Below are 21,686 nucleotides of genomic sequence, written 5' to 3' on the forward strand. Positions count from 1 at the left end.
ATTTTACTATTTTTAGTGACTCTCAAGGGGTGCTTTAGGCTCTGGATTCTTTAAACTCTTCCCATCCCCTAGTTTTAGCTATTTTGGAGTGGCTGTTCCTCATTCGTCGTCGGGGGAAGAGATTGGATTTTTGGTGGGTTCCCGCACTTGTTGGTGTGGTGGGCAATGAGACGGCGGATGCATTGGCCAAGGCTGCGGCTACTCAACAGCCCCCAACAGAATATCTGCTTCCTGCATCCGATGTAGCACCTTACTTGTGGTATATACAGAATTCATATTTGTTGGCATAGACGCTGGGATGGTGTTGCTCATAATAAGGTGAAAGAGGTCTTTCAGAGAGTGGTTGTGCCAAGGGTTCTCCCTTCCATGCCTTGGCGATTGGAGGTAGCTCTTGCTAGGCTTCGCATTGGGCACACTCGGCTTACACATGGGTTCCTGATGAGTGGTGAGACTCAACCGTACTGCGATGATTGCTTTGTTCCCCTTACTGTCCGTCACTTGCTGGTCGAGTGTCCAAGTTTGGGGGACTTGCGTCAGAGATTCCTCCATAGGCATAGAGGGGCAGATGATGCCTGCTGTCTCTCCTCGATGCTTGGTGGAGCCCATAGCGATTTTACTGATGTTTTTAGTTTTCTTCAGGAGGCGGGCCTCCTTCCACTTTTATAAGCAATTGTTTTTCTTTTAACTGTTGTTTTATTATTTTCAGTGTTTTATTTCCAGAAATAGTTATTAACTTTATTTCAAATGTACATTATATATTTACTTGCTGCGTGTTTTAGTTTGTTGTCCGGCGGCATATAACCCTGGCAGTTGCACCGCCAGTTTCTAATACAATCAATCAATTCTCAAGTAGCCAAATATTGCAGCTGTTCTACATGTTTTCTTTACAGGCTAATATTTCAAAACAGAGAAGCTTGATTGTTTCTGTTAACGTAGATGATTCTCTGCGCAACACGTCAGATACGTCAGGAAGAAAGGGACATGCTTTATGTGCTGTTATGCAGCATGTTCTGTGTCCTGACTTCTTGGGTCCAGTCACTGTGCAACTCTGGGTCCTTAATTCCTGACCGGGTCAGCACTAGCAAGGAAGGGAAACACAAACACCACGAGCGAATAGATACACCAGTATATTAATAGAAAAACAATTACACACACAGTATTCTTTGACCAGAGTTGAAATTACACAATGCCTTACACTGATATTGGTCTGAATCACTGTCCACCTAGTTCAGCATCTTTGTCTCACATCTGGGTTATTTCCTCACAGTATCACAGATAATATTTCACCAATATAGATAATACATCAACACAGAGAGGTTTACATACAACACAACCCAGTATACCCACAAGGACAGCTCTTAAGCCTAGGTGCTCGCATGACGTAGACGGGTCCTAGCTAATACATCATCTCCTCGTGACTTGTACAGCACTCCCTAGCTAACTTAGCCTCTATATACGCATCACACAGGCCGAGAATATACCATAGGTCACTCTGGGGGGAAGTGGGGGGTGGGGCGAGGGGCTTACTGAGGAAAGGGAGGGTTTCTCTCTGGGGGGCCGGGCTGGGGGTAGGAAGGAGAGGAGGGGGAGGATCCAGTACTGAGATATTGCTGTGTTACGTGAGTGATATGGGCTCGTTTGTCATGTCCACTAAGGGGGCCTCAACGCTGGGCTGGAGTTATACACTCTGTACGTGATTCACAGGAGCTCGACTCGTCAGCAAGGGGGGGGAACACTAAAAAGGGAGGGGGGGTGTACCGCATACTGGGATAGGGGAAAGAAACACAGGAGAACGGTTCACTGGTAATTCACTGAAATGGTGGGGGGAGTCCACAACACTGGGGAGGTATATAATCTGAGACCTGTCACTTACAGTTCTGACGGAGAGGAGACCATGGCCCGTGGGGGAGAGGGCCTATGCAGGGAGCTCCAGGTGGCGGCCAGGCGTGGGAGGCGGGCTGTCCAGGGAGCTGTGCAGAATAGTGGGGCCCATGGAGTTGCCACTAGTCTGGGAGTAATGGGGCGGCTTTCTTGTCGCGCCGGCCCTGCAGGAAGCAGGGCTCTCGGGACTGGGCCTGAAGGGGGCCAGAAGTCGGGCAGTATTCCGTCGGCCCTTGGTGGTCTTTGGGGTCCGTGGGAGGGCCTGGTGGAGGCCTGGCCCAAGTGTCGGCTGGGAGGAGGGCGCCGACGAGGTAGGGCAGCCTGTACCCTGTTCTGGGGCGACCGTTAGGGAAGAACTGCGGCCGCCTGCATCGGGGGAGGCCCTTCGGCCTCAGCGAGCACCTGGGAAGGTCCGCTGGCTCCGGGGACTGCGGCCTCTTCTGCAGGGGGAGGCCGACAGGGTAGAGCTGCGGCCTCTGGTCCTGGCGGAGCCTGTCAGTGTCTGGGCTGACCCGGGCTGCAGGGATCGGATCCCAGGCCTCGGGGGTTCCTCGTCTGGTCCGGACTCAGGAGGGGAGCCTGTTGGTGGAGAAAATCCAGCCTTCCAAGGAGAGAGCAGGAAAGAGTGACACCTTGCTCTAACGCCAGGGTGGTGAGGCGAGCCAGAGGTGACTCCTTTTGTCAGGCAGCCCCGTTGGGCACTGCCTGTGCTCCTACGTGGAACAGGGGTGCGAGGGCACTCCTGTCGTAGGGCTAGGGCCTCCTGCCCTGAGACGTCGGGAGGAAGAGGTCAGACGTACACTCTCGGCTTTCACCACAGCTCCGACGGAGCGTGCCCTCCCTTCGTTGGGTTGGAGTTACCTGTGCCGGGGACGTCAGGAGGAAGAGGTTGGACGTACTCCCTCAGCTTTCGCCACAGCTCTGACGAAGCGTGCCCTCTTTCCGTATGGGAAGGTCTTGTGCCTGTAACGTCAGGAGGAAGAGGTCAGATGTACTCTCTTGGCTTTTGCCTCAGCTCTGACAAAGTGTGCCATACTTCAGTCTAGGCTGGGGAATAGCAACCCTAGAGGCTCATGCTGAGTCCTCAGTTAGGTGTGGAGCCAATCCAGAAGACTCTGCGTCCAAGGGTGTGCCTGGGAACTTGCCACTGCAAGTCCCACCCTGATTCTGGCGAGCATTCCCTCTGCTGGAGAGTAGTGTACTTTTTCTGTACACTGCTGGGTGGACTGGCTGCGTGAAAGAGGGGCGCCGAGTCGCGAGGGAGATGCTCCGTTGTTGCCTGGACATCCACCCACGTAATTCAGCCCCTCCGTTGTCTCCTTGTGGGGTGGGTGTCACCCCCTCACTCTCTCCTCCTGGGGTGGTGGTGTTGGGCTCATCCCACCGCGCTGGTATTTCATGTGCGAAGTTGGTTCGTTTTCATTTGACTGAACTGAGCTGCTCTCAAAATCTGGAAATTGATGAGCTACAGTTACGAGGTAGGAATGAGTTTAGGTGAAATTGCAGGAGAATTATAGTTATGAATGAGAATCCTGGTCATAAAATTTTCTTCATTTGTTAATGGTGACTCTCCAGCATTGTGTTCCTGTTTTCACCTGTTGCTATTCATTCTAGGTCACTGGGAGTTTTTTTTTTTTTTTCTAACCTGAGGAAGATCGCTATGACATCTTTCAGTTCAGTTTATGATCAAGTGGTCAGATTGGAGAGTCGATTTTATGAGGAACCATGTAATCTCAGAACAAATCGCAGGAGAGCTTCCATTAATAATGAAATGCGTGCTCCCGCTGCCAGACCCCCCCACCCCACTACAGAGCTGCAGCCCCACCCCCACCCCAGGAGGACACCACAGTGGGCCAGGTGAGCGCGATGCCGGCTCAGCGCGAAATGGGCTCAGGTGCGCCCCGACCTTGTGTCCCTCTTCCCCTCAACCTGCCCAATCACGACATCACAGGGATGCGAGACTACTTCTCGGCCAGACCAGGGCTCATCAGGATCGGGGTGGGACTGCTCCAGATTCAGTCCCAGGCAGCACCACAGTAACGGCCACAGGACGTATCAGGGAGGGAATGGCTATTGTACGTTCCTCAGCTGTTTCCCCCTGCAGCACCGCGACAACGGCCACTGTATTCGTCAGGGAAGGAACGGCCACTGTATGTCCTGCTGCTGCAGCCACATCTGGAGCCCGCCTCGGTGTGACAGCCACTGTTAGCACACCGACAGACAAAGGTAGGAGGAGTGGAACCGCAACGACGGCCGCTGTACGTGTCGGGGAGGGAACGGCCACTGTACATCCCTTATCCACCTCCTCCTCCTCCTGCATGAGAAGCACCACAGTAACGGCCACAGGACGTAACGGGGAGGGAACGGCCACTGCACATCCCTCAGCTACTTCCCGTCGGGCAGAGCAGACCCACGGTGACGGCCAGTGTACGTGCCAGGGAGGGAACGGCCACTGTACGTCCCTCAGCTACTTCCCGTTGGGCAGGCAGACCTGCAGCGATGGTCACTGTATGCACCGGGAAGGGAATGACCACTGTACGTCCCTCATCTGCCTCTTCCTCCTTCGGGAACAGCACTGCTGCGATGGCCACTGTACACTCTGTACGTCCTTCTGCTGCTATCCTAAAGGCCTGTGGAACCGCGACGACGGCCACTGTATGCATCGGGGATGGGACAGCCACTGTACGGCCTTCGTCCACAGTTCTGAGGGTTCTCCCAGAGGAGAAGGTCTCTTGCGTGGCCCACTCTCCACCCGGCACCCGTGTGGGACACCCCTCTGTCTCTCCCTCCAGGTATGATTCCCCAGAGGTGCTGCCATTCCAGGAGTGGTGGTGAGGCCCAGTCACTGAAGGGGGGATCCACGCCCTTGAGCCTGCCCCTGGACAACGCAGGGTCCTGACGGACACCCCACGGACGAGGTGCCGCAGCCAACCCGTGGTGGCGCCCCAACCTAGAGGCGACCGCAGTCCCTGGTCTCCTAGGGCCAGTCTTCGGACCCCAGGGCGGGACTGCCCAGGCCCCACTCACCGTTGGCCCTCTGCCCTGAGTTAGAAGCGGCAGGCCCGACTCCTGACGCTGTTTGGCCCCAGCCCCTAGGGCCCCTCACCAGGTCGAGGCCCTGACAAGAGAGGGCCTCCCTGCACCCCGGACCAGAGACGTGCCTGGTAGCAGTCCCATGCCTACTGCAGGAGAGCTCACCTGTAGGGCTCTCTCCGACTCCTGCATGCTACCTTGACTAAGCCCAGACATCGGCAGCACAGTGACGACACAGTGAGATCCCAGTGTCGTGTTAGAGACTTAGCAGTGACAGTGCCCATGTATTCTAAAGACAGTGAGACAGGAACACCACCAATAGTCTAACCTAACGTACTCAGTGTGCTGTCAGTGCCTAAGTGTATATGGGCCTGATGGAGTCCCTCCTGTTGTTCTCAAGAACTGTGCTTCTGTGCTTACACCCTGCCTAGGCAAACTCTTTCGCCTTTGTCTGTCGACTTGTACCTTTCCTTCTTGCTGGAAGTTTGCTCTCATTCAGCTAGTCACAAAGAAGGGTGACCACTCCCAACCCTCCATCTATCGTCCAATTGCTTTAACGTCCTGTATTTCATAAGTTTTCGAGTCAATTCTCAATAGAAAAATTTTAAGGCATCTTTCCTATCACAACCTTCTTTCTGATTGTCAGTACGGGTTCCGTCAGGGATGCTCCACTGGCGATCATCTCACCTACCTTTCAGACTCCTGGTCATCCTCCTTTCGGGACTTTGGCGAAAGCTTTGCCATTGCACTTGACATCTCAAAGGCTTTTGATCGAGTCTGGCATAAATCTTTAATTTCCAAATTGCCCTCTTACGGTTTCTATCCTTCTATCTGTGCCTCCATCTCTAGCTTCCTTTCTGGTCGTTCTATAGCCGCTGTTGTAGATGGCCATCGTTCTTCTCCTAGATCTATCAACAATGATGTTCCTCAGGGCTCTGTCCTATCACCAACTCTCTTCCTTTTATTCATGAATGACCTCCTAAGCTGTACATCTAACCCTATCCACTCATACGCTGATGACTCCACCCTTCACCTTTCCATTCGGTTCCTGCAACGCCCATCTCAGCAGTTACATCAACAAACAAGGGATGAGGCTATGGCACACCTAATGTCTGACTTGGCTCGTATCTCTGACTGGTAAAAATAATCTTGTTGTTTTTAATGCATCTAAGACTCAGTTCTTTCACCTATCAACCCGTCAAAATCTTCCACAAGTATACCCACTAATGTTTAATAATATTCAGCTTAATCCTGCATCATCCTTGAACATGCTTGGGGTTTCATTTACTTGGGACTTATCTTGGAAAGATCATATTACATCTCTTGTAAAATCTGCTTCCAAGAGATTGGGTGTGCTAAGCTGACTTCGTTCTTTCTTTACCCCTGCACAATTGTTGACTCTATACATGGGTTTTATCTGCCCCTGTGTGGAGTACAACTCTCATGTGTGTGGAGGCTCCCCACATACAGCTCTTCTTAATAGGGTGGAGTCAAAGGCTTTTTGTCTCATTAACTCTCCTCCTCTTACTGACTCCCTTCGACCTCTGTCTTTTCGCCGCAGTGTTGCATCTTTATCTCTTTTCTGTCACTACATTAATGGTCACTGTTCCTCAGAACTGTCTGCATGCATTCTTCCACTTCTACAACAGGTGCATAGCACCCGTCTAGCAGGAAACTCTCATCCCTTTTCTGTCCAACTCTCTAATGCAAGAGTTAACTGCTACTCCCAGTCCTTCATTTATGCAACAGATCAACTCTGGAACTGTCTCCCTCTGTCTGTATTTCCTGCTGCCTATGATCTCCAGTCTTTCAAACGCAGTGTGTCCAGGCATCTCGAAATGAACGGATCTTGAATTTGGCTCTCTCTTGTATTTTGTTTTTCTCTTGGAGGGAACCCTTGTTGTGGGCTGACGGCCTTTGGTTCCTTCTTCCTCGCATTAAAAAAAAAAAAAGTTCCCAGGACTAGAGCAGTATACAAGTATGTGGCGATACCTAAGTGCAGCAGACCACTGTACTACGCAAAGTCTGAGGAGACAGACTGTATGAACAGTGTCACTATACCTATGTAATATTCTCTTGTACAATAACTCGGGTATAATCGCAGCGTCTGTGTGACGTGATGTATGATTGTTAACTAGTCTGTCACTATACCCGTTCCACATCTAGTGCACCATTGTATGTATATTGTAAGGGAAATTGGATTAAGGCAATATATGTATTAAGGTGTCTTGCCGAGTTTTTATGCCCTGTTCTTTTGTTAAGTGTTCTATTCTTGGTCTTGGAAGAGGACCCCGTTCAGTCACTGGTGTCTTTAGGACGAGAAGTCAACCTAAAAGCATCTAGCATGACATAAATTGTGAAAAATTTGACAGTTATTGTCTTTCATAATTGTATAATTCATTTATGATACCCAGATTCTTCAGAAATAACATTTGTCATTAAAGAGCACGAAAATGGGTTTGTTGACATCGGCGGTGGCGTCTTACAGAGGGCAATGGGCCAAGTTGGACCCAAAACTCATTCGTCCACAAGTAATTCTGGTTAGCAAGGTTAGGTTAGGCCAAAGTTTGGTTAGTAAGGATGAATAATTATAGTGACAGGTGACTTTTGCGCCGAATTAGCCTGAAAGTACAAAATGGCAATTGGCCACTTGCCATGGTTTCCGTGTAAAGCTGCTGAGGTTGTATTGTTGACATCTTCACAATTACGCGTTTCAGCAGCTTTTGAAATCTACCACAATGATAATTGTTATAGTTTATTGAAAAAAAAATCTGTGTTTAGGACTCCTGTACTTCACCGAAGATAGACCTATTAATTAGGGCAGCACTGCCATGCCAGGTTTGAACTTATGTATAAGGTGATGAAAACTGTAGACCACCGTTTAATTGTAGTCATATCCTGACTGTACCGGTATCTCCTGCATATTGCGTCATAGTTAATTTATGCGGTATGTTTCGTCAAAATTAGTTTACTGAACATACTTTATGCTTTTCAGTGGCAGCATGATCGTTCTGAAGTTGCACCATTGTCAGTTTTTACATGAATTAAGTGCAGAATATTATGATGTAACCATTCAAGTATGTGAGGTCATGTGAATGAAAGTGTGAGATATTTCATGTGAGAATGTCATAGTGCAAGCGACAAGGTAAGGAATGCAGTGGAGTAAGAAAATGCAAATGGAAATTGAACTCTTGTAAGGGAAAGGCCTGCCTGCCGGTCACCAACATATTTTGGATGAAAAGGGTAATAGGGAATTGATTTAACACAATTGCTAATGTTATGTTTCATTATGTAATATACAGTACAGATAACCATTGTACACCACTGTTTTACAGTTCATTAGATTATCAGGTGGATTGTGCTTTTGTGTTGCTATTGGCCTTCCTTATACAGTATTAAATTTCTCGAGTCTGACCGTATTCTGAAATTATATAGTTTCATATTATTAATGCATTTGTGTATAACATATCTTCAGTGTAATCCCCCCCCCAAAAAAAAAAAAAAATCTTGATCATGTATCACACCATGTTTGATTTTTAGCTTGTGATTTAAGTTTCATATTATTAATGGATTTATGTATAATCTCTGTATTCAGTATATATATATTCTCAAATCTTGATAAGTTATCGTATCTTTTTTTATTTTTAGCTTGTGATTTACGTACAGTATTACTTTTATAAATGGCAGTTTACTTATGATTTAATGTGTATGCACTATATTTAAATACTTTGTTGCATTTCTGCTAGGTTTAGGTTGCTGTTTAGTATTATCAAGTCTATAGTATTTAAATGTTGTTTATAGTTTTCCTTTATTACACCCTTTCATTCCTGTCCCTGCATCACCCTATCCTTAGGTAAGAAGGAGGTCAGTGAGATTATGATGATGGTGTATTTAAAACCAGTCTCTCTTTTTAGCTGTGTTGTTGGGTGTTGGAGTGGCAGTGTTCCCGGCGGGGTGGTCAGCTCCTGAAATTCGCGAAGTGTGCGGCCCCACAGCTCGCCAGTACAATGTCGGGGAGTGTGGGCTGCGTTGGGCTTTCATCCTGGCCATCATAGGTGTGCTGGACGCCATTGTACTTGCCACCCTTGCATTTGTTCTTGCCACTCGTCACGTCAAGCTGCAGCCCGAGCCGGAACCCATTTATGGTGGATCTATGTATAAGGGTATGTCATTCTCCTTGGACTCAAAACTGACCCCTGATGCACACCAACGTTCATGGAAAACTCATCACTCAAATCTCCATTCACTCTTGCCTGGGTGCGAGCACCCACATACACAGCCATAACCACCCTAACCAGCCACTCCTCCAGACCAAGCTTTCTCATTGCCCACTTCACCACCTCTCTAGGGACTTTGTCAAAGGCCTGTTCCAAATTAACAAAAACACAATACAGGTCCTATTTCTTCCCAGTATATATGTAGAAAGGAAGAGAGAAGTGAAAAGATTAGTAAGAGATAGTAAGAAGAGAGTGGATGAGGAATTTGGAAGGAATTTGGGTGTTAAGTGGAGGGACTGTAAGAAAATGTTCTGGAAAGAGGTGAAGAGAGTAAGACAGGGTGGCATTGAAGTTAACAGGGGAGTGAAAGATAAAATGGTAGACTACTAGTGGAGAAGGGAGAAAAAGTGAGCAGATGGAGAGAACACTTTAAGGATTGTTGAGCATAGAGAATGGAAGTAATGCGAGTATAAGTGGTTGGGGAATGGCTGGGAGAAGGAGGGAGGTGAGAAGACAGGAAGAAATCAGTAGGATAGAAGTTGTGGAAGCAATGAAGAAAGTCAGATTGGGGAAAGCCCCAGGAATTGATGGAGTGTGTGGTGAAATGCTGAATCATGGGGTAGAGATAGTAGTAGAATGGATGTGGAAGATATGCAGATTGGCCTGGGAGGAAGGTAGAGTCCTGGAGGATTGGATGTCAGGTATAATTATTCCCTCGTACAAAGAGAAAGGGTAAAAAGAAGTGTGTGGTAATCATAGGGGCATTTGTCTTCTTAGTGTAATAGAAAAGTGTATGGTAGGATACTTATTGACAGAGTTAGGGAAAGAACAGAGGAATTAGTTGGAGAAGAACAGGGAGGCTTTAGGAAGGGAAGAGGTTGTGTAGATCAGATATTCATTCTTAGATCTTTAGTAGAAAAGTTTCTAGAGAAGGGAAAGAAGTTGTATTTCGGCTTTCATGGACCTGGAGAAATCATATGACAGGGTGGATAGACAAGGATTGTGGAAAGTATTAAGAATATATGGAGTAGATGGGAAGTTGTTGAGTGCTGTGAAGAGTATGTATGATGGTGCTAAGGCTGCAGTGCATGTGGATGATGAACTGAGTGAATTTTTCTCTTTGAAAGTTGGGTTGAAACAGGGATGTGTCATGTCTCCATGGTTGTTCAGTCTGTACATGGATGGGGTAATAAAAGAGGTACAACGTAGGGCAGTGGATGTTGGAGTGGCCCTGGTGAGGGAGGGTAGTGTTTGGAAACTCCCTGTACTGTTGTTTGCAGATGATACTGTGTTGTTGAGTGAAGACGAAGGGGAACTGCAAGGCTTGGTGGATGAATTTGGGAGAGTGTAAGAAACGGAATCTAAAGGCGAATGTAGGGAAGAGTAAAGTGATGGTCTTTGAGAGAGGTGAAGTCAGTGAATGTACAGTGAGGTTGGATGGTGAGGAAATGGAAAATGTGAGTACGTTTAAGTACTTGAGTAGTGTGATAAGGATGGAAGTTTGGAGGGCGAAGTGCTTGAAAGGGTACAACAAGGAAGAAAGGTTGCTGGTTCCTTGAAAGCAGTGATAAGAAACAGGGAAGTGAGCATGGAAGTGAAAAAGTTACTACATGACAGTATTGTGATACCAACTTTAACGTATGGAAGTGAAGCTTGGACGTCGTTGGAAGGACACAGGTCAAGAGTGAGAGCAGTGGAAATGAGTTATTTGAGAGGAGCCTGTGGAGTCACATGGAGAGACAGGCTGACAAATGAGGATATAAAGGAGCGTTGTGGTGTGGATGTCGATGTGATAGGAAGCGTTAGGAGGAACACACTGAGGTGGTTTGGCCATGTTGAGAGGATGGAGGGTGTGAGACTGACGAGGAGAGTGTGAGTGAGGTAGAGGGGGGGGGAGAGGGAGGGTGAGGCCGAGGATGGGATGGAGGGATGGAGTGGAGAGGTATATGAGAGAGGGGGGTGTGAATTGGGAGCAAGGCAGTAAAACGGTGGGGGACAGGGCAACTTGGAGACGATTTGTTTGTGGCCACCCCGTACGGGATTGAGGCGTCTGGCAATACAGTAGATAGAGATAGATATTTTTCCTGAAGCTGTTGAACAATGAATATGGCAGTGATCCCCCTGCCTGGCATAAACCCAAACTGCATCTCATCAGCATTCACTCTTTCTCTAATCATACCTTCTAGAACTCTCTCCATTACCTTCACTATCTGATCTAAAAGCTTTATACCCCTATAATTTCCTCTTTCCAGGGCATCACCCTTCCCTTTATACACATTTACAATTACACTCTTCAACCAATCATCTGGGACAACACATATATATAATCATATTTATCAGGTCAGTGACTAACCTCACCCCTATATCTCCTGAGGCCTTCAACATTTCTGCAGTCAACCCAGACACACCTGCTTCCTTCCCCACCTGCATCCTGCCTATTGCCTCACTCACAGTAGCAGTGTCAATCAAAGGCCAAGGGCCAAACACTGGATCTGCTGGCTCCAAACCTTCCCTGTCCCAGTCAAATTCCTCATTCAACAACTGGCTATAATGCTCTCTCCATGCATCTTTAATATCCCCACTGTTCACCACTACCCTTCCTTCATCATTCTTCACACACTGCTCACCAGTAATATCCCGATTATCCCTCTTCATCTGATTTGCCACCTTAAATATAGTATTTTTTCTTTCCCCATGATTTAGGTTATCAAGTAAAAATCTCTGTGACTCAGACTTCGCCCTGTATACCTCTCTTCTTGCCCTACGCTTGGCAGCCAAGTATTCCTCCTTGTTACTACCCTTCTTCCATTCCCGGAAAAGCCTTCTTTTCTCCTTAACTGCAGCTTCTATACCCTCATCCCATCACCAAGTTACTTTATGTCTTGGTGGGCCTCTTGTCCAACCGCTTATTACATCAGTAACTCTCAAGAGATTGTTCTTGAGGGCTCTGTACTGTTCATTAACGTCTCTGTCTACTGCTCCCTGTTCAGCCACCACTCTCCTCATCTCGCAATAGAAGGCATCCCTTACTACTGTACTTGGTTTTCCAGCTTCCATATTTTCCTTCTAGGTACATAAGTCCTCTTTTCATCACTCGTTCTTTAAGCACCATATCACAAATCAATAGTTTGTGCTGCTGCACACACTCCTCACTTCCTATAACTTTAACATTACTCACTAACCTCCTATCAGCCCTCCTAACCAGAATATATCTGACTACTATTTCCCCCAGACTCGTACGTAATTAACCTACTCTCTCTTTTCCTAAAATATGTGTTGCACACAATCATGTCCGTTACCTCCCCAAACTTGAGTATCCTTTCCCCTTCCGCTTTCCTTGTACCATACGCACATCCCTCATGTACTCCTTCATAACCTTGAGCTGCTTCACCTACATGACCATTTAAGTCCCTTCCCAAAACCACTATCTCATCATCCCGCATGCCACCTACTATACGTATTAAATCATCTCAAAATCTATCTTTCTCAACTTCATCCGATCCTGCCTGTGGAGCATATGCCGATATAATTGCAGTTATCTTTCCATCGAACAGAATTTCCACTACCAATATCCTATCGCTTACTCTCATAACATTCATAACATGTTCCACCCATTTCACCACAACCATCACACCTACACCCCCATATCTGTCTATCCCCCCCTGCCAAAACAACTTATAGTAACAATCCATCCCAACAATCTTTCTGGCTGATCCACCCCTGTACCAGACTTCCTGCAAACATGCCACATCCACCCACATCCTACTGAATTCCCCAATGACTTCCCCCTCTCTTCCCCTCAAACTTCCCACATTCCATGAACCCACCCTCATCCCCCTGGGTGATTTACTGTCCTCAGGCTTGCTTTGAAACTTATACTTGTATTTAGTCATAGTCAGTATTTATAGAGGAGAGTTGACATACCACATGCCCCACCCACTGCACAGTCTCAAGTCCAGGCAATGGATCTGGGACCCCTAGCCCATCAGCTTACCAGTGGCTGTGGTAGTGGCTTCGGGGCACCCTGCCAGGACAGCTGCAGGGACACCCTCCAAGCGCACCTTGGCACTGCAACTGTCCCACCATTATACACCCACTGATAGGGCAGCCTCCTGGGGTGCTACTGCCAGGTTCGTTCTGGCCCCTCTCTCTTGGGCAGAAGCGGCAGCCTGGGAACCGCAGTGCCCTGTACCCACTAGCACAGGTTCGAGCCCCATATCGCCCTGGACCCATGATCTGTGCCGGTGGAACCCCCGTCACGCCTCCCTCCCAAAGTCCGCTACTAGGTAGCGGGGGCAAAGTTTTCTGGCCACATGCCCTTGCTGGTGCCAGCCCCTGTAATGTAGTGGGATACGTTGTGTGAAATGTAAAGTGCATGTGGTGTAGTGCATAATATAGTTTAGAGGAAATGTTTGGGAGAGTATGCTGGTCTACTCTCCATGCTACTGTCACACTGAAAAGGTCAGCAAAGGGGGATGGTTAGATAGCTAGTGAAACAGGAACTCCAGCTCTCCCTATCAATAGCATTCCCATTCCCCTTGGGAATACCACCCTGTTCGGCCCGTGCTACAGCCTCCTCCTAAAAATCCATTTCTTACACACTTTCCCAAACTCATACACCAAGCCTGATAGCTCCCTTCGTCTTCACTTAACAACACAGTATCATCTGCAAACAACAGTACAGGGAGTTTCCAAATACTGCCCTCTCTCATTGGGGCCACTCCACATCCACTGCCCTCCCTTGTATCTCTTTTATAGCTCCACCTATATTCCAGACATGGGCATGATTATGATTACTAATTAAAAAAATCATAATCCATGGCTGTGATTATGTATTCATAATCAAATCATAATCAATTTCTTGGTAAGTTATATAATCTTAATCTAATCTAATCTAAATTTACACGGTAGTTAAAATCATAATCAGATCATGATAAAAAAAAATTACAAGCAATAATCAATGATTAAAGTATGATTATTGTGATTATTTCTGACAGTGTTACTCTCTTACAGTTTCTCTTTGATCCACTAGCCAGTACTGCCATACACGTCACATACATGTTCCAGCATGCTTAGTAGGCATGGTACAATTCTACATGTTTATACATGTCAGCCTGTTATGAGGCTGGCAGCTGGCTAGTTACCTCAATACTCATTCCCACTGGCCACTCCAGTCCCAGACACTTAACCAAGCAGACACTTCTGTTGACTGTTACCATGGGCCCACCGGTTATAACTGACCACTTTCATGGGTCATCTACTGCAGATCCCAACAGTCGAGTGAAGTTAAAGTGTTAGCACTGTGACAAGCTAGTTGATGGCAGTGTTCATTGAACTTCAAACTTCCATACCCACACAAAATCATTACGAGCTTTAATCGTAAAAATAAGATCCTCTCAGTTGTTACACATAGTGCTAGTAATATGCTGAAAGCTTTTGTGACACTTCCTGGCAGTGATGATCAAGATGCCGCTCAAGTTTCTGTTAGTGAGAGTGAGGATGAAGAGGATGACCTTGGCGTACCTGCAAATAATGAGAAGATCCTGGAGCTCTTGCCTAAGCATGTTTGCTATTTTCTTCACAACTTACAAAATAATGTGAAGGATGGCCTGGAGGAAACTGGACCTGTATCAGAGGTCACTGGAAAAGCCTCTCGTCTCATATCCCACATTCGCCACTCTGCTCTTGCTTCGAACATTCTTGAAGGTGAATGCAGACCCCAAGCCAAGAACTCTGGCAGATGGAACAGCAGTAATAAAATGCTTTGTTCAGTTCTCAGTATTGACCCAGTAAAGCTTGATCAGCTGGACTACCCAGGAAAGCTGAACAAATATGAACTTAATCTCATCACAGAAATCACTGACGTCCTAACACCTTTTGAGGTAGCAGCTCTGGAATGCCAAGGAGAGAATACTGTAACATCGAGTAAGGTTATTCCATGTATTCGTGGACTGAAGGCTGAACTTCAATAACTATCACTTGTGTATAAGTCAAAGATGGTTATCATTCTCATGAACTCTGCTGACAGGAGGTTGAGCATCCATGAAGACATACAGATTTTTCAGCTGGCTTCCCTTCTAGGTCCACTTTTCAAGATGGACTGGTGTTTAGCAGACGAAGTTATGGTGGTGAAAGCTCTTCTGAACTTAAAAGTAGTTGAAACTACTTACGGTGATTCTAGCGAGATCATTGACGCGGCTGCCCCAGGAGCCGCACCTAAAAAGAGGCGCAAGCTGTTCAGGTTCATGGTCCTGTCAAGCAGCCCTTCAGTGCCCTCATCATCATAATCATCATTTCAATCACAAGTAGAATCTTATCAGAGTCAACCAACAGCAGATGATGAAACTGATCCCCTTCTCTTCTGGCAACAGACTCAAGTGACATTCCCAGAACTCACAACATTAGCCCTCTGCTATCTGTGCATCCCTGCATCTTCAGCACCAGTTGAGAGACTTTTCTCCATTGCTGGAAAAGTCATTTGACCTGAGTGCTGTAGAATGACTAATGTCCGCTTTGAGGAGCTGATGTTTGTCATATGCAACAAGCATATTCAGTTATGAACTTCTTAAAACTTGCCTGTCAGTGAGGATATGAATCCAAACTTAGATTTAAGTTAAACCATTTTTATATTTTGTTTTATGTGGCTGAATCGGTAGAGAGGCGGCCTGCAGTCCTAATGGACCCAGGATCGAATCCCGGCTGGGGCAGGGAACAGTTTAAAGATTTGAATTTCCTAAAAGCAGACTTTCCTGATCTACCAGATGACCCGCTGACATGTCGTAAAAATACCTCCGCTAATACCAATACACCAGTCCTGTATGAGACAGCCCTAGCGTGTATTCAATATGGACGGTGGGTGTTAGCACTGAAGTGGTGACATGTGGAGGTGTAGGAGGACTACTGAGCCTTGGGATAGGTCACTGCCCCCGAGAAATAGGCCCTGAAGCCTTTGCCCAGAGTCGGACACGTAAAAAAAAAAAAAAAAAAATATCGGTGTGTTTTTGCAGTGTTATTTTTTTTTAATGCATGGACTGAAGTATCTTTAGTTTGAGCATGAAATATATTTTTTTAGTTAGTGTATTTAGGTTATGTGATGCACATTTGTAGAATCTGACATTTTTCAACAGTAATGGTGTTACCATAACTAATAAAACCTTACAATTTGTATTTTTTTTTTATTACACAAGTTCGAAATTGATTTAAAATGGTCATTATTTTAATAAAAAGAAAGCTGAATAAGCAGTTATGGAGGACTATATGGTATGCATTGCTACCACTGATTTTATGAATTACCACTAAAATCTATCTATCTATCTATAGCCCGACGCCCTACTCCCGCAAAGGGTGGCCGCAGACAAAACGCCTCCAAGTCACTCTGTCACCCACCATTTGACTCCCCTTCCCCAACTCACCCCCCCCCTCCCTCATATACCTCTCAACTCCATCCCTCCACCTCATCCTCGGTCTACCCCTCCCTCTCCCTCCCTCCACCTCACCTACATACACCCGCTTAGTCAGTCTTTCATTCTCCATTCTCTCCACATGTCCAAACCACCTCAGTGTATTTCTCCTAATCTTTTCAACCACATCCACATCTACCCCACAACGTTCCTTCACTTCTTCATTCGTCAACCTGTCCCTCCACGTCACTCCACATTCTCCTCTCAAGTAACTCATTTCCACTGCTCTCACTCTTGACTTGTTCCCCTCTTGCAAGGTCCACGCCTCGCTTCCATACGTCAGGGTAGGGATCACAATACCATCATGCAGTGACTTCTTAACTTCCATACTCACCTCCCTATTTCTCATCACTGCTTTCAGTGTACCAACAACCTTTCTTCCCTGCTGTACCCTTTCACGTACTTCATCCCCCAAAGTTCCATCCTTACTCATCACACTACCCAAGTACTTGAATGCACTCACATTCTCCATATCCTCACCATCCAACCTCACTGCACACTCTGTGACTTCATTCCTCTCAAACACCATAACTTTACTTTTGTCTACATTAACTTTCAGCTTCCTCCTCCTACACACTGTCCCAAATTCATTCACCAAACCTTGCAACTCCCATTCATCTTCACTCAACAATACTGTATGATCAGCAAACAGCAACACCGGAAGCTTCCACATCTCACCCTCATTCATTAGGGCCACCCCCACATCCACTGCCCTACCTTGCAACTCCTTTACAACCCCATCCATATATATATAAAACAGCCATGGAGACATCACACACCCCTGTTTCAGTCCCACATTGAGATCAAAGAACTCACTCAGCTCACCATCCACTCGCACCGTAGCCCTAGCTCCCGCGTACATACTCTTCACAGCACTCAACAATTTCCCCTCCACTCCATATATTCTTAATACCTTCCACATACCTTGCCTATCTATTCTGTCATAAGCTTTCTCCAAGTCCATGAAGGCAGCATACACTTTCCTTCCCTTCTCTAGATACTTCTCCACTAAACATCTTAGAACAAATATCTGATCTACACACCCTTTTCCCTCCCTAAATCCCCCTTGTTCTTCTCCAACTAGCTCCTCTGTCATATGCCTAACCCTATCAATGAGTGTTCTACCATATACTTTACCAGTCACACTAAGAAGGCAAATACCCCTATGGTTACCACATACTTTTCTCTCCCCTTTTCCTTTGTACAGAGGAACAATTATACCTGATTTCCAGTCCTCTGGAACCCTTCCCTCTTCCCAAGCCAATCTACACAACTTCCATATCCACTCCACAACAATCTCACCCCCATACCTAAGCATTTCACCACACACTCCATCAATTCCTGGGGCCTTTCCCAGCTTAATCTTCTTCATCGCTTCCACTACTTCCGACCTACTGATCTCTTCCTCCCTCCTCTCATCTCTTCTTCTCCCAGCCATTCCCCAACCACTTATACTCACACTGCTCTCACTCTCTACATTCAACAAATCCTCAAAGTGCTCCTTCCATCTCCTCAATTTCTCTCTCTTCTCCACCAACAATCTATTATTCCTATCTTTCACTCCCCTACTATTTCCCCTTTCACACTGCCTTACTTTCTTTACCTCCTTCCAAAACAATTTCTTACTCTCCCTCCATTTCACACTCAGATTCCTCCCAAACTCTTCATCCACTTTCTTCTTACTCTCCTTCACCAGTCTCTTAACCTCCCTTCTCCTGCTCACATATACCTCTCTCTTCTCTCTCTCAACTTCTCCCCTACCTCTACTCGCCAACCATTCACCATATGCCTTCTTCTTTTGTTCCACAGCTCGTTTCACCTCATCATTCCACCATGCTGTCCCTTGCACACCCTTGCATCTCCTCCTCACTCCACAAACCGCCTCACACGCTGCGCTTATCTCTTCCGTGAATATCTTACATACGTCTTCCACCCCTTCCATCTGCTCTAGCTCATACCTTCCCAATCTTTCTTCCACTATGCTCTTATACTCTGTCCTTTTCTCACTATCTTGCAATTTCTCCACTCTTCTCACAGGAGCTGCTTCCTCCTAAAAATACTTTTTGAAAAATTTATTACCTCGATAAAAAGTAACCTAAATCATAATCACTATAATAATATGATCTTAAATTTAACAAATAATGACAATTTAATATGATTATAATCATAATTTAATCATAATCATAAAAGTTCAAGAAAAATCTAATCATAATAAAAGATAATAAAACATAATAATCATAATCAAATCATAATCAGAAAAAATAAAATGGATTAATCCTAATCATATTATATAATCACAAAAATATTCAGGGCAGTAATCAAAATCAAATCATTCATCCATCCATCAATCATCCAATCCTACATTGCCCCATGAGGAGCATAGGAGCCCAGGGCTAGGCAGTTGGTCCCGACATTTAAGATGAGAGTGACCAGCCTCACTCATCTCTGAGTGGCATTACATGAGCAATCAACCCCAACCATCCCTTGGATATAAACCTTCACCGGCTCAATCCAATTGGAGTGCAATAATTACTGTACCCACTAAACCACCAGGTGCCAAAATTTGGTTATATGGTTACCACCCAGCTTAGTAAATGGTTTCCTGGTGTTCAGGAAACCATTTGGCTTGTCACTTAGTGTAGAGTCACTCACAGGCAGAAGGAAGAGGAAAGATTGAAGGAAAGAAAGACAAGAGGGAGTGTAAAGTCACCCATAGGCAGAATGACAAGGAAAGAATGAAGGAAAGAAAGACAGAAGAGGATGAAAAGAAAGAAGGATGGAGGAGAGGAAAGGGCAGACATCCAACAGCAGCACTACATCGAGTGAGTGGATAATCATTTTAAATAATCATGCCCATGTCTACTATATACAGATTGAACAATCATGGAGACATGACACATCCCTGTTTCAATTCAACCTTCAAGTAGAAACATTCACTCGGTTCACTATCCACACGCACCGCAGCCTTAGCACCCTCATACATACTCTTCACAGCATTCAACAGCTTCCCATCTACTCCACATATTCTTAATACAGTAATCCCTGTACTGTCTGGATGCCCACTTTCCGGACATCCCACTTACCGGACATTGTGGGCCTGGACCTTCGGAACCCAAAAATGGCCAAACAAAGAAAAAAATCCCCCCAAAATCCGTATTTTTCCCACCCGTAACTTGAAATTGCTGTGTGGCACCGAACAGCTGTTTACATCACGGCCCCATCACCCCTTCCTTCCTCCCCCCTTCCCCCTCCTCCCTTCCCCCTCCCCTGTCAGCGTTGCCATTTGGCATTTTTCATTACCAAATGTGCGCCAATTTGGTAATGAAAAATTTGTTTGGTAATTAATCAGAATAATGCATTACCAAACAGATTTTTCTCATGTATGAGGATACACAGGATGGAGATGGTGGATTGTTTGCTGTCTCTGATTAATCTGCTAGCCTACATAGCATGAAAATAATCAACATGCTGTTACTTATAAGGAGAGTGATTACATGTATTTCCACTTGTATATATAATTAGTAAAGAATAAATGCTAGCTTTATGAATTTGGTAATGAAAAGTTAAATTTGGTAATGAAAATTGAGGAGTTTGGTAAACTGGTCATTGCGATCTGGCAACTCTGTTTCCCCGTCACCAACAGTTACTGCCTAACTTTGATCACGAGTAGATGCTTATCGCAATGGATGCGACACGTGCTCGTTTTTTGTGAATAAACAGTGAATAAACTGCAATACCTCGCCACTAGACCACACGGGAATTTGCGTTGTTGTGCAATGTTAAGAATTTAGAATTTAAAGTGCAAAGGATTAACTGTGGAGTGCAAATTGGTGGTTGAAACTGGTGTGGTGCAGTTAAGAACAATGTGCAGTGTCAAACAATTATAACTCACAGTGCAAAGAATTAAGTGCAGTACAACACTGGATTATTGTACATGCTTCAGGAGCATTTTCACCACTGCCAAAGCCTTAGAGAAGGCGGCCACAGACGTGCTGTAAGTACCCTGGCTGAGGTACAGTCACTTCTAATTCCTCATTCTTTGGTTCCTTTTCATTTATTTCATGCTTTATGTCCATTATTGGTGTGAATAGGGTCTTAAATAGGTTTAAATAGGTGCTATGCATGTCCGGTAGGGAGTTATTTAGGTAGCATTCAAAGTTAGGGTGGGTCAGGTTCCTTAAATACAAGTCCAGGAGGCTGGGGCCCACTATCCGGATGGGACCACTTTCCGGACATGTCTTTGGCTCTGTTACGTTGGATAGTAGAGGGTTTACTGTACTTTCCACAGTCCTTATGTGTCCACCCTGTCATATGCTTTCTCTAAATCCATGAAGGCTGCATACAACTTCTTTCCCTTCTCTAGAAGCTTTCCCACTACAGATCTAAGAATGAATATCTAACCTGCACAGCCTCATCCCTTCCTAAAACCTCCCTGTTCTTCTCCAACTAATTCCTCTGTTATTTCCCCAACTCTGTCAATAAGTATCCTCCCATATACTTTTCATGTTACACTAAGAAGACAATTGCCTCTATGATTACCACACACTTCTTTTTCCCCTTTTCCCACTCACTTGATGTAGTGCTGCCTACTTCTTCCTTAGTCTTTATCATTCTTTTTCTGTGCCTGCCCTCCTCTCTTCCTATTTCTCCCATCTTTCCTGTCACTTCTTACTGCTTTTGTTTCCTTTACAGGTGGCTTTACATTGAGTGACAAGCCAAATGGTTTCCTGTAACTCAAGAAACCATTTACAATGTTGGATGGTAACCTTATAACCAAACTACACGTGCTTCCTACATGTCAGCAAGTGGGTTGGTGGAGGGTTAGTGCCCCTCCCCGTAAAACAACTAACTCAAAGTCAAATGGCCACCCCTTACGGGATTATGGCGTCTGGCAATAGATAGATAGATAGAATAATTGTACCTGACTTCCAATCCTCTGGGACTCTGCCTTCCTCCCAGGCCTATCTCCCCATCTTTCACATCCATTGTACTGCTATCTATCCCCCATAGTTCAACATTTCACCACACACTCCATCAGTTCCAGGGGCTTTCCCCATTTTGACTTTCTTCATTGCTTCCACAACTTCCATCCTAC

General features: G+C 45.8%; 1 protein-coding gene across 1 annotated transcript in view; it reads left to right on the forward strand.

The window, feature by feature from the left end:
• LOC145405104 (LHFPL tetraspan subfamily member 3 protein-like) overlaps positions 1–21,686 on the forward strand; it is a 119,101-nt gene that overhangs the window by 96,392 nt on the left and 1,023 nt on the right. The window contains exon 3 of the mRNA XM_080276620.1: positions 8,829–9,077. Within this exon, the coding sequence (XP_080132746.1) occupies positions 8,829–9,077 (249 nt within the window). The remainder of the gene's footprint in view (positions 1–8,828; positions 9,078–21,686) is intronic.

Source organism: Coenobita brevimanus, chromosome 65, assembly GCF_032717465.1.
Source record: "Coenobita brevimanus isolate Jiangsu-jjx chromosome 65, ASM3271746v2, whole genome shotgun sequence".
In the NCBI taxonomy this organism is placed as follows: Eukaryota; Metazoa; Arthropoda; class Malacostraca; order Decapoda; family Coenobitidae; genus Coenobita; species Coenobita brevimanus.